The sequence below is a fragment of the Xiphophorus maculatus genome, chromosome 24 (assembly GCF_002775205.1).
Source record: "Xiphophorus maculatus strain JP 163 A chromosome 24, X_maculatus-5.0-male, whole genome shotgun sequence".
Classification (NCBI taxonomy): domain Eukaryota; kingdom Metazoa; phylum Chordata; class Actinopteri; order Cyprinodontiformes; family Poeciliidae; genus Xiphophorus; species Xiphophorus maculatus.
In genome coordinates, this window is record NC_036466.1 from 6,117,908 (window position 1) to 6,132,437 (window position 14,530).

The window sequence follows — 14,530 nt, forward strand, 5'->3', positions numbered from 1 at the left end:
GTTCTCATGCCATCCTGGAGTGAGTAGGACTATTTCCTTGATCAGGCGGCACTTTTGGTGGCCATCCTTGTACAAGGATGTCAAGGACTATGTGCTAGCCTGTCCGAATTGTGCTCGCAATAAGACTGGTAATCAGCACCCCAGTGGCCTACTACAACCTCTCCCTGTTCCCAAACGCCCATGGTCTCACATTGCACTGGATTTTGTTACTGGGTTACCGCCTTCAAAGGGCTTCACTACTATATTGTCTATCATAGACCGTTTCTCTAAGGCCTGTCATTTGGTTCCATTACGCAAACTGCCCACTGCTATGCAGACAGCCCATCTCCTCACTAAACATGTTTTTCGTCTGCACGGCATACCCTCAGAGATCCTATCGGACAGAGGTCCTCAGTTTGTGTCCAAAGTATGGAAAGAGTTCGGAGGCGCTTTAGGAGCTAAGGTGACTCTCAGCTCGGGGTTCCACCCCCAAACCAATGGCCAAACTGAGCGACTGAACCAGGAGTTGGAGGCGACCCTCCGATGTCTCTGTTCCTCACACCCCTCCTCCTGGAGTACTCACCTGCCATGGGTGGAGTATGCCCACAACTCTCACACCTCTGCTGCCACAGGTCTGTCTCCATTTGAATCATCTCTCGGTTACCAGCCTCCCCTGTTCCCATCGGACGACCAGCAGGCATCTGTCACCTCGGTCCAGCATCACCTCCGCCGCTGCAGGCACATCTGGACGCAGACCATAGCCGCCCTCAACCGGACGGCAGAGGGTAATCGGAGATGGGCGGACCGAAAGAGACGGCCAGCGCCATTGTACTCACCGGGGCAGAAGGTTTGGCTCTCCACTCGAGATATCAACCTTAAGTCTTCTAACCGCAAATTGTCTCCCCGCTTCATTGGTCCTTTTGAGATCACTTCTGTTCACAGCCCCTCCGCAGTTCGTCTCCGGCTTCCTGTGGGGTTAAGGATCCACCCTGTTTTCCATGTTTCCCTCATCAAGCCAGTCCGTTCTAGTTCCCTTTGCCCTCCTTCCGAGCCCCCGCCGCCCGCCCGGGATATAGATGGTCATCCGGCATACGACGTTTCGGCTATCCTGGATGTTCGCCGACGTGGGCGAGGGGTTCAGTATCTGGTGGACTGGCGGGGTTATGGTCCTGAGGAGCGGTCATGGGTTCCCCGTTCCTTTATTTTGGATCCCGAACTTATTAGGGGCTTCGAGGCATCTCGTGGCTCGTCATCTTCCCGACCGCCGGGTGGCGGTCTTTGAAGGGGGGGTAGTGTCAGAGTTCCGGTGTGAGAGCGTGTGCATGAGAGTGTGAGTGCGAGTGTCGCATCTTCTTTCAGCAAGGATCTTCGTGAGGAGTCTGTGGAGCCAGCGCAGGTGAAGCTGATCTGCCTCATCAGCGTGCTGGAATATAGGAGCGGCAGAACCCTTCAGTCTTCGCTAGATGGTTAACGCATACCGGTAGTCACTCTGGCCTCACCTGTGATCTTGTTTCTAGGACTTTGTTGTGCAACTCGTAGCGACTAGCTCTCTGTGACCTGTTCGTTTGTTTAAAGAATTTTTTGTCTTCTCTTTTCAAGAACTTGCCGAGAATACCTGCCTGCCTGCTCCGCCGTTTCCACCGACCCCATCTCGCTCCAACCACCCGCGATTCCGCCTCGCACCCGCCCTTGGCACCTCACCCCCACGCTCTGAAAGATCCACGCCTAATGTAAGAAAGTTCCTGATTCCTCCTCCACACTCTCTCACTCCGAGCCCATTATAATTCAGCTCTCGTTTCAGGTCACCTGGTCGGGTGACCCTCGCCCTCCTGCCGAAGTCCGGAGTACTGAATATAATTTATCCTGTTGTAATAAATCACTTACCTTTTCCATCCAGCGTGTGGTTTCTGCATGTGGGTCCGCAAGCTAAATCAAACCATGACATAAACCACAATGTTTTATATTTATAAATACGTTACATAAAGATGCAAAATTGGACAGGTAATCCATATTCTTGAATGTTTTTATGTATATTTCAGATTTATGCAGTGAAGACATGAAGAGAATCAACAAGTTCCTTCATGTATTCCAAGCAATGAACTCCAGACTTTTCCAAACTTAAGGACTGAGAACTCTAGGAAGTAAAGCATTTATATTTTAAAATTAACATGTTAATGAAAGTAGTAAATGGGCCCTGATTTTTGTAATTTTGGGTGATTGGATGATACTTACATGTGAAACCAATTCACACAGACAAACCAAAAAAAAAACTGTATCGGCCAAATTTGGAATTGGCCGGTCAGGTTTTTTTAAAAATCGATGATCGACTAGAAAACTGCAATCGGTGCAGCCCTAAATCAAAAAATGGCAGATATTGATAAAGGCCTGTAGATCCCAGAAATCCCCAAACTAGGAAGAAAGTAAATACAGAAAGGAAAACTAAGGAAACAAGGATGTAAGATAAGAAATAAAGACAGTTGAAGGACAGAAAGAAGAAATGACAACTATCAATGGGATATTAAATAAAGTTGAGAAACTTCAAGCTGCGATTTTCTTTTTCGATCCGTATTCAGATCTGGAAAAAAACCCCAAAAAGAATTTCCAGACGGTGTAGGAAGCCTGTAATTCTCATCACAAAATGACATTGACAGCTTTGTAAATGGCATTTGTGTGCAAACATCTATTTGAGCATTATTGACCAGTGCAGAGAAGATTTGGTTTGACTTCAGGTGAAAAATTGAGTTTATTTTCGTCTAGGGTCAAAATTCACACAAGGGAAATTGTTGAGCAAACACCTGTTTTTCACCAACGTTTCAGTATTTTTTTAAAGCCTCAGTATCAAAGCTAATTTAGTTCAACATGCATTTGTTCCTCCTGTTCTGTGGTGCTGTTTGTGTAATGATACTTTACGCAACTGAGCCCACGAAAGGACATATGCACCGTATGTTCATCTGTGTGCGTCTGTTTGTGTGCACTGTTCAGCAAGCGGGTGTGTTTGTTTCCAACACCAGTTATTATCACAGCACTAATTACCCAGGGGGATTCTGGGTAAAAAAAAAAAATCATTCTACAGAGCAGAATCCCAGAGAGAAAAGGGGAAATAGAGGACTGGAGAGAAGAGAGTTTGCTTATGAAAAGAAGAAGAGTAAAGAGTTCTTAACAAAGGAGTGACTGATTCAGCTACTCTAATGAAGATCTGGCTCTTATTTTGGGTCAGCTGTGCTGCATCTGGCATCACAGGTGCCTCTTAAGAACCAGTTTAAAAGTAGCCGGCATTCAGAGGGTTCTGAGATAAACTACAACATCGAGTTAGTGGACAAACTGAAAGGCTGAGGCTGCAAGTGAGCAAAACCATAACTCACACTGAAATGGTTCAACTGTGGAAAACTGCAAGGTGTAAAAAAATATTTCCCTGGCGACAAATTAAAAGTCGAGATGCTTTTTAGTTCATTCTGTACCAAAGTTTAACATTTTCCTGACAACCTGTGGGGATAAAAAACTAATTTTCAAACCAAAAGTAAAAGTAGTTGGGTAAAAGTTATCGCTGGACTTCCATACATCAATACATTTCTATGACAATTTCAGGTTGGTCAGTTCTTTCCTCAGTTTAACCCAGAATAAAATGAAGAAAATGCTATTTTTTTTATCCCATTTGTTCTATAAAGTTTTAGCCTCCATGACATGGTCCTGCAGAATCACAAAAGTTCAAAGTAAAGTTGAGAAAAATCAAAGCCAAAGTCATTGGCCACATTAAAAACTGGCTTCTTATTAAGCGGTAGCACAGACCACTCTTGTGCAATAATGTCCTTTAACTCTGTAATGCTCAAGTATTGTATAACCATGGTATTCTCCCAATTTGCAACTTGGGGAAGGGTTGGAAATACAAGGAGAGAGCACAGAATAAGCCTGGCAGAGTTAGGAAATAAACCTCAACTGGCAAGAAACTATCAAATGACTTTGCAACGTCATTTATTGTAGCCTGAAAGAGGAGAAACTCTCTTCCAGGCTGTGCACAGGAATGGACTGCAAGGTTGCAAACCGAGAAATAACTCCACTTGTCTAGAAGAAACGCCAAAGAATAGGTTGGGGTTCTTCAGGAGACAAACTGACGTATTCTTTTTTCCTTTCTCTGTCCAATATCAGCTGGGAACAAGCTGGTATTTTACTTTAGTCTTCGTTCCAATAGATTCAGTGAACGGCACAACATATCTCAAGGAAAAGGTATTCTTCATGTTTTTTATTATTGGGCCAGTTTTCATTTTGTGCCTTCTCCTCTTCATCTCGAGGTTTGGTTTGTTTTTCACCTGATTTATGTGTACCATGGACGTTTTTATCAACCATATATTTATCCAAACCTTTAGCAAGACAATCGACTCATATTCCACCGTAATAAGAACAAGCATTAGAGTTAACCATGAAGATGTGAGATCAAAACCACAATCAACAGAGATGTAGTGTAATACGGAGTAGTCATAAAAGAATTTTTGTATCATTTAAATTAAATTATACAAAATATCTTATATTTTGTGAGTGTTTATGTCAGTAATTTATCGTATAATACCAGAAATTGGTCGATATGCATCAGTTAAGTACCTGGTAATGAAATAATGTGTCTACAGGTGTAACCTGGATGTACATGTGAACAAAATGACTGCAACAAACTGTGCATCCCCATGTACTAAATAAAAATAAATAGCATGCCCAGAAATGTCCTAAATGAAAATAGTGCACTATTTATGATTCGAAAAACTGAACATCAGGTACTTTAATAATCTACAATATTTCCTCTCTGTAAATTATTTTTTCAGTTTGATCAGGGTTTTTTTTTTTGCAATAAAGAAATAATTACATTTATCTAAATATAGTAAATTACTGAATGATGCATCCTATAGTAATATAGTTACTATAGTAATAGTAATAACCTCTATCTGGACTTGTTTTTGTAAAACTGTCTTGTTTCAAGGAGAATCTTCACAGGTTTTTAATTATTTGAGCTTGTGAAGAAGATTTTCAAGTCAATCCATAAAAGCTGCTATTCCGCCAAATAAAAGCAAGATGTAATTATGGTCATATTTTCAAGGCTCACTTGTAACAGTGAAGTCTGTCCTGCGGTACTTCCATGTTGCAATTTATCGAGTGGCATCCTTGAAGAGCATCGAAAGCTTCCAAGTAACTCATTTATTCTGTAGTTACTAGAAAATATACGTGTTTGTCACCACTCGCATGTTCTACCATCTATTCTCTGTGCCACTTCTCCCTCCTTTCATCTGCTTGGATGTAGACGTTCGCGGGTCTCGATCTGTCTGAGCGCCGCACGGTCTGTGTTATGAATGGAGATGCACACCTACGTACGCTGACACACACCGCTTGATTTGTACACAGCACACACCTCCATGTTTGCCGAAAACATCCTGTTCTAAGGAAACTTGCGGCGGTCCAGACAGATTGGAGCTGTGTGAAAAAATGAAATGACAGTACTACAACGTTCAAAAGGGTGTAAGTCCTCTATCTGCATACTAGAGAAAACTTGTGAGACAGTCCCTGGACTCTAAAGAGGAACGGTCAAAGATCCCTCTCAATTCATTTGAATTCATAGCATGGTTTAAGATCCGATGTGTTATTAACTGTGAAACCTTATTCTGGCAATACACTCCACTCTAAATCATATTTAATCAACTGAGCATACACTGAGTGGATCCTGAAACAAGTTGCACAAACATCTTGAGGATTATCAGAGAAATGAGATTCATGAACTCACTTTTGATGCTACAGCAAAAGATGTGGAATGTTAACTTACAAAAATGAGTAAAATATGTTTTTACTTTGGCATGACTGGTTATTTGGTTTGGATGTCTTTGGAATAAAATTACATTTAAATTGTTATAAGAGTAAGTTTTTATTATTGAAAAGGTGATGGGAGGTGATTAGTTTCTACTGTTTTATTTCTCACTTTTTATTTATATTTATAGACTGAATGCAATAAAAGATGAAAGAAATGAGCTAACAATATGGTTGAGTGAATAAAATAATCCAATTAATACTACCAAATGCTACCAAATCATTTGAAATTAATCAGATTTGAGTAAAATTCATGTTAAAATTCACATAAAAAGAAAACAGCTCTTAACATTAACAGTCAAGATCTTGAGTTTAAGATGGCTTTTCACAAAAGGTAACTTTGTGTCCTTCAGCAACAAAGAAGAAGAGGGTCATACTTAAAGAACAGCAACATGAAGATGAAGTAGATTCATTTAAATAGCCTCCCTACTCAGGGCCTAATGTAAGAATCCATTTCCATTTCTAATGCTGGGGGTAGACGGTCAGCAAAACTTCAGATTTAAAAAAACATAAGGGCTGTAATTGAGCCTCAGTAATTACGCAGACAGTGCACACCACACATGTATATTTGCATAATGTAGGCTACAAAACCAATTTAACTTCAATAAACATGTGTGAAAATATGTTGAAAAATGTGGAAAATTTCATAGATGTCCCTTTTAAAAAACATCTTCAATTCACTTACATGTGTGGGAGCTGATATGCTTTCTAAATATATAGTGATGCATAGAAATGTTTGGAAAAATTCAATAAATAAATATTTTTATTGACATATTTATCACATTTAATTAATCTTTTTCATTACAATTACAACTCATCAAGAATTATATTATATAAAATTATATAATTTATATAAATTATATAAAGGTTTGCACAATTTTTAATGAATGTATGGAATATGTTTAGCATATTGTTTAGCATATTAATTAAAATGTGACCACATGTTTTTGGTCTAAACTTATTCATTGTTATCAGTCATGACTATTATTAATTAAATGATTTTATTTAAAAAATTCTCATGTACTTGTTGCCTTTTTTAGAATTTAGTTAGTTTTATTGTGTTTTCTAAACAACGCTCAGGTTTACTACTGTGCATTGCTGATTTTATTTGCATATTTATAACATCCTACATGAATGAATACTTCAGGGTCATTAAAACACTGATTCTTAAGGAGAAATATTGGCTAGATGTACAAAGGGCCATCAAATATTAGCCTTAGCACCTGAATTTACTCTATTAATATCAATCTTCTCTCATAACTTTCTCCAACTCTGGATGTGAACGAAGCAGCAGCAGGTGCAGGACCAACAGGCATGTGTTGCAAGAGATGCGCACCAACTTTGTTAAACTCAATTTCCTCTTTCACCTTTCTTCTCACATGCTCCCACCTAACACCCAGGGACACACAGTCGTCTCCCTTCGTCTCATACACACACAGTCCCAGACTCATCAGCACTTCTTTTCCCCCACTTTCCCCAGCATGCTTCATAATTATCACATAGCAGCTCATTGCACACAGCACCATCTGTTACTCAAACGCATGCGCATCCCAACACAGCAACAAGCCGCTGTCAGATGCCGTGGATTTTGAGTTACTGAAACTTAGCATGCGTGGCCAAATGTGCAGCAACTGTTTTAAATAAAGGGGATAAGGAATTAGCCCTAAAGGAGTATTAATCTACTATCATGAAGCAACATTCTCATGCAAAAACATTATCTGAATATAAATACTCTGCGTTTAAGCTGGAAAAGATTTTACCTTTTTTTTTTTGCCAAAATGAGAAGTCATCTGTAGCCCAAAGCATATTTTACATTATTCTCTGGCTCTGAGGATGATGCTGAAATATATTCATGACTGAGAAAGAGACAGAGCCTTGAAGTTCATGGCATTCAACCACTTCAGCACATCTTCTCCAGTGTTGGAGAGATGTGCTGAAGTCGTTGAATACCATGAACTTTAAGCCAAACTTTCAGGATTGACTGTGACACATTCATGAAGAGGCTGGATGGGGTTGAATTAACTGGAAAGTGGGGATGTGAAACACATCTGCACAATACATTGTGAAAAGATCGACATCGCAATAACACTGTTTATCCCAAAAAAACTGTTTGGAGTGCAAAAATTCATCCATCCATTTTCTAACACTCTTGTCCCTAGTGGGGTCGGGACGGGTGCTGGTGCCTATCTCCAGCTAACGTTGTGGGTGAGAGGCGAGGTCACACTGGACGGGTCGCCAGTTTGTCCCTAGTGCAAGAATTGTTGGAGAATATATTCCAAATGTTATGAACTTGCATTTTTCATGCTAAGGTAATATTCAGCCAGCTGGATAGAGTCCCTTACACTGGCTTGCATGTTTGTTGCAGAAAAATACATTTTTGTTTAGCCTTCTGCTGCTGCAAGAATTTTCAGACACATTTCCAAAGAAAATTCAGGGAACAATGCATTATTTTCCCTTCACTTCACAATTTTAACTTTTAAGGTATAAAAAACCAACAAAACCAATTGAGGCTTACATGCTGCAATGCATGTTTTTCTCCCTTAAATTCAGACGAAATGGATGAAATTAATGATCGCTGAAAGCATAAAACACGAACCAGCTGCTGGGACAAAAAACACCATAAAACAGAAAGAAAATGTGCTGACTTCTGCTAGCCGACACCCTGCATTGTCATATTTTCCCTTCCAATTGGAAAATGTGGTGCCCTATCCCAAACATTTTACAGAAAAGACCACTGACAAGTCCTTGTTTCTCTGAAGTTAAAGGCACTGCAGCCTGATCCATATCAACATCCTGTCACCTCCACCATGCCTCGATCGGGCAGAGGACAAACTAACCCAATTTGTGTCCAGTAAACAAGCAGTTCACTTCATGTGAAGTATAAAAAGTCAACAGCAGAGCTGCAGTTCATTTGTGGAGGCGCCCTCGTAACGTTTAATGAGCATCTCTCCAGCCTGGCCACGCCATCCTTACCTGCCAGGACCTACGGAGCAGCCAATTAAACATCAAGCCATGCTGACATCAGGATGAATTAGAACTGCCGTTGATTATTTATACATTCGTTATCATGGAGCTGCCAGGACCTCAGTCCTCAAGCTGGAACGCGATCAAACGTTCTCACTTTTCCTCTCCGTGTGCAGCTTTGGAGGGGACTTCTGCTGTGTGCGAATGGAGGGACTCCCCCTCTTCAATTATTTACAGGAAGCCCTCATGCATCTGTGACTTTCAGCGACAGGCTGAGAAAGCCCAGCAGAGCGGCGCAGAGCGCCGTTAGTCCTCTTCCCAATTACTATTTTCTCTTCCTCTCATCCCTTTACAAACAATGTTTCCTCCTCTCAATCCTTCCTGGTTCTTGTCCGACTCCCTCATCTGTTTACACGGGTTTCTTTTCCTCTTTCAAATCTTTTCTAAAACAGTTTTTACCCTGCCTTTTCTTTTCCTTTCTCATATACAAACCTGCTCCCTCTTCGTACCTTCGTTCCTCTCAGCTGTCATGTTCATTTCCCTCATTTAACCTCTTCCTCTCCCGCCTGCTTATATTCCCCCGTTCCCTCAATCACCTATCCTCTCATCTCATCACCTCTTGTCCCCTCTTGTCATCTTCCCCCCAAAAAAGAAAAGAAGGGGGAGGAAGGAGGGATGAAGCAGGAAGTAAGGGACATCGGTGGATGAGTGTGAACTCCTTCTGAAGAGTCAGCATGGAAATAATTCATATTCTGCTCCAGCTTACCCACATCGCAGCTCCTGTACCTCACCTTCCCTCTGTTCTTCGCTGCTCTGCTTGCTCTTCACCTCCTCCTCCTCTATTTCTCTGTCAAACCTCGTCTTTCATACTGTTCTCCCCGTCTCCTCAGTAATTTTGCTTTTGATTTTACCATTTTCACATCTGCTGGCGTTTGCTGAGATGCTTCTGGCAAGGACACTGAAACACATCGCTGTCAAAATCACTCAAACTGAAGGAATATTTGTCATTTAGGCAGATTGATTGCCTCAGTGATATATTTTTTGTTGCCATTTTCCTGATTATTCTAATGACTCTTTAATTTCCTAAAGTCTAAGTTTTATATAAATTTTTTACCAGGGATGCCAGTAAATGTGGAAGGTCCTACATATACAGTATATTTGAAATAATGTCATTTTAACTGCTTACATTTAATTTTTAGGATATTTGGATGCAATATTTTGTAAACTGATCAATTTGTTACAACCTTTGCAAACCCTTATTTGGTGAACTAAATAAGTTATAGAATTCATTTGAATTCAAAAAACAAGACTATAAAAAACGTTTCTGTCATAGTTAGCTTTAGAACATGGCGTGAACAATATTAACATTCAATAAGCCACATCCCTCCTTTGGAAGCTCAGGTAGTTTCCAAATGTCGTCTCCCACCTATGATCACAGCTGAAGACAACAGATGCATCATCTCCGAGCCCCACTGGCCAACAACTCACCCTGGTGGATAAACCCGGGCCGATATTTCCATTTGTGTCTAATTAAAGTCCCAGAGGGGACTGCAGAGCATCTAAAACCAGGAGGAACCAAACACGGTTCGCAGCACGGCTGAAGACGACAGCTGTGATGGCGGACGGTGTCCTTTAGCAGCTTCTGATAAACCTGTCTACACGTGTGTCGCCGGTGTGCTCACCGAGGAGTAAAGGTGACCCTCTCCGTTCATGGCGATGTAGAGTCCGGTCTTGACTGATTGGATGGCCACGACTCTCAGACCCACAGGAATTAGGTTGAAGAGAGCTGAGGAGAAACAACACAAGAGGAATTAAATGGAAACTGTTTTCTAGATGTATTAAGGAATGTTGTTGCATTTTATATAGTGCTCTCAATCGATTAAAAAATGTAATCAGATTAATCACACTCTAGCACTGTGACTAATCAATATAGTTAACTTTCTAACCTTGAAATGTAAAAATGCACGTTTTCAAAGAGTGTTTAAGAAAATGTCTTACTGTCTCAAACCAAACATTTCAGTTTTCCAGGATTTCATATTCAGGATGAAGTGATTTTGTTTCAAACGTAATTTAGAAACTTTAAATTGGTTGTGCTTCGGTGGAAGACTACCTGGGTTTTACCCAAAAGTCCATTGTGGTATGTTTTTAAGAATTGTTTTGGTGCTTCAGGCCTTTATTTGGCAGAAATCAGACAAGAAGCAGATGGAGAGAACGATGGTGAGACACTTGTGGCTAAGGAACCGAGGACGGGAGTCAAATTCGCATCGAGGTTTATATCCTCTAATCACGGTGTTTTTTAAACTAAAACCTTACGTTGAGCACATCAGTCTGACTCTCCTCTCTCATCTATTCACTTGCTGTATTGTATTGTATTGTTCTGTATTGTTCAGCGCAGAACAACACCATGTAATGCCCTGCTTTGAAGTTACCCTCTGCGGTAGAGACGCTTTTAGGTCAAAATAGAATAGGTAATGCTATTAATTAGCATTATGTAATATTAATACGTTAAACTCTTTAGATTAATCATATGCAGCCCTAATTTTAAAAGAACATGAATAAATCAGACGGTTTGAGGCTACACTAAACAATCTCAACTAAAACAGGACGGATGTTTTCTGATTGGTACAAAAATAAAAAAGATGTTTATCATGAAAACATTCAGTTTTAAACAACAAAAAAATGACTTTTTTTTAAACAATAGAAACAAATGTCTATGCTTCCATGAAAGTTAAACTCATGAAGTCTTGTTCAAGATGTGCAGGCATGCACGTTCGTATCAACAGCAGAAAGAGCCTGCTATGCTTCTAGTGATGACATTTTAGGGGTTTTGGACTCTTCATGTAGCCTGTTCAAGTTGTCTTTCAGGGTGAAATTGCTTGAACAGCCACAGGTGGCCATGTTGGAAGTTGTTTTCAGCACTTTTCAAATCCTTCATCAGACGCCTAAGCTGCTTTAATCTTCTCTCTAAAGGCCTTGGAGAGCTCTCTGGGTCTGTTCGCTCTCACTTCAACAGTTGGAGGACCAAACTAAATATCTCAGGTTAAAACTGGTGTACTAATGTTCTCCATGTTTCTGATGGGATTTGCTAGTTAAGAGGGAAGAAATGTGTGGTTTTCTAATTTATTCCATGTGATAAAGTATAGTTTTACTATATTTTATTTCAAATTATCTCTTTTGTTTGGTTGTATTTTTTATTTTTAATACCTTAATGCCTATGAAATGTCAAAAGTAACCCTATTTTTCTGTCCCACGTGGTACTTTGACAAAACTACTTTAGATTTTATGACATTTTAATCACTCACAATTCATTTAATTTAGAAAGAGACTCAGTAGCTCATAACCCCTGCAGGTCAGGTCTAAAGAGCAGCACTCTGTGATGGTACAGGCACAGACAGAGCTTTGAACTGGAGCCATAATGTCTTGAATTATCTTGTGTCAGTACAAAAACTGCATCTTTTTTTTAACCCTCTTGACAATCGCAGAAGTAATTCTCCTAAAAATTTAGAAGAGGTCATGAGTTGAGTGATTTTTGAGGCTCAAAAGAAGAAAATGGTAGAATCGGTGAAATTGTTACATCTTTCTTTTTAAATAGAGATATGTTTGAAGCCTTACAGCAGCAGCTTTGGAAATAAAAAAGATAAACTGATGTAAGAGAAACCAACTGGTCAAAATCTCTAAAATATCCTATTTTTCTGTTCATTGAATGCATCATGCTAAGCTGTTAGGTCACCCTAACAGCAACAGTCATTAGTGTGGAACTTGTAAATGTGTGAAAAAGACTCAAAGTGTGAAAATATTAATATAAAGTTGTTAAAAACAAAGTAAGGGGGAGAATGCAATAAGGTATCTTTGATAAAACTACATTGATCTCAACACCAGTGGTTCGTTCAGGCTGTTACTTAAAGAGAGTCATAGTTTAGAAGACAACAGTAAGGCTACTCTGGTATCAAAGCAAGGTTGGACTGTTTCTACGTTTGAGCTTTCAACCTCTGTGACAGAACATGCTGGATTCAGAAACGCTGGTAGACTTTTGAAAATCTCAGAGTCAAAGTAAGAGTCTATGCAAAATACATACAGAGACACAGTAATGCTAATTGCTCTAATTACTAAAATGAGATGCAAGAGACGGTTTAAAACCCCATTTTTTATTCTGAATGCTATTAATAATTCTTGCTGTTGGAAGATCAAAACTTGGATAAGTGCCTCTCGTCATTCATGGAGACAATTTCTTCATCTGTTCCTGGTCATTTTCTCGGTGGAGTACTTCAGTGCATTGATGGAGCATCGTCCCACATGAAAACCATTATCTTCTTCAAAGGTTTTTCCACATCCACTGCGTTTGGGAGTTGATTTAGAGTCCATCTTGAGTCTGAAAAGGTCCAACTTGCTCATCTTTAATAACACCAGCACATCCCAGTAAGCCGTACTAATGTCTCAGTTGAAGTGGAGCTGGTTGCTCAGACAAACTTATATCATCAATCTGTAAGACCTTTAAAAACAAAATTGTTTTCAGGTATTTCTTGGTCTAGTTTTGATGTTTCATCTCATGATTCTTGTTCAATCACTCACATTTGGCCAGGTGGCCAGGTGGCCAGGTTTCAGTCTTCCCTAGGTTTTCCCTTTGCTCTGAGCTCTGAACATCTTGTTTTTCTGGGCTCTCCAGGACGATTGAGGTTCCTATTTTCGTCCTACACATTTCTTGCATCTCTGTTGAATATTTTTCAATAAAATGCTGGACAGTTCTGTTTTACCTGGTAGAACATTATGACACAAGAGGGCAGAATCCCTTCGGAGAAAAGTTAGTCGCAATCTTTGTTTTATTTTCCAACCATTTCCCCTACATAGTACAAGCTGCCTGGAAATTATGCACAACACATTTCACCTGATGAGCCTATATCCAATAAAGATTCACGCTTCCACAGATTGGAGTTATTATCAAAATGTTCATTTGTCTAGTAATTGCACAAGCAGTGTACTTCAGATTATGTGGAAACCCTTATATCCTCTTGAAAAGTGGGACTACACAACAGACAAGAAAATGTCACGGGACATTTTCAAATAAAATTGTGGGGACAGTTTAACTCTTCTGCTTTGTTTACACACAGCAATCCAGAGAGGGATGCATAGCGATGATGTCTTTCTTTATCCTCCACCGCATTTCTTGTACATTGTGTACTTTGTTCAAAAGTGTTATTTATTTTCAGAGATTTTCCACATCAGTCTGACTAGATGAGGTGCTGAGATCCCTTTTAGCAGAAAAGCTTTGAGACACGACATTAAAACGTTGTAATTTAGCTGTCTGTTCATCTGACAGACTGAAAGAAGAGAAACGTTCAGCATTTAAGACACAAAAAAATACAAAACAATGACGGGCAACTGGAGAAGGAGCAATTTTTGTTCTAAAGTGCTAAAACAACAAGATCTTTCTTCTGTTCTAGTCAAGTGATGTTTGCTGCTGTAAGTAGCTGTTAGTGCCAAAATCTTATTTTACTGGAATTTTTGGAATAATAAAGAAGCATTATTGATATGTGTTTTATAGAAACTAAATACAAGCTTCTTCCCCTCGTCATTTCTTTACAAGTCAAGTCTCTAACAACTGAAATAAACATTTCCTAATTCTGCGTCACTGTACGTTAGGAATCAAACCCTTACTGTTTGTATTTTGGCCTAAATTACCGCATGAACATTAAATAATTATCTTTCAATCTTTTTTATTAAAGGGTATATTTTAACACTTAATACACTACAC

General features: G+C 39.7%; 1 protein-coding gene across 2 annotated transcripts in view; it reads right to left on the bottom strand.

Moving 5' to 3' along the window:
- LOC102228839 (fibroblast growth factor 14-like) overlaps positions 1-14,530 on the bottom strand; it is a 78,270-nt gene that overhangs the window by 16,503 nt on the left and 47,237 nt on the right. For both annotated transcript variants that reach the window (XM_023329475.1, XM_005807968.2), the window contains exon 3: positions 10,464-10,567. In XM_023329475.1, the coding sequence (XP_023185243.1) occupies positions 10,464-10,567 (104 nt within the window). The remainder of the gene's footprint in view (positions 1-10,463; positions 10,568-14,530) is intronic.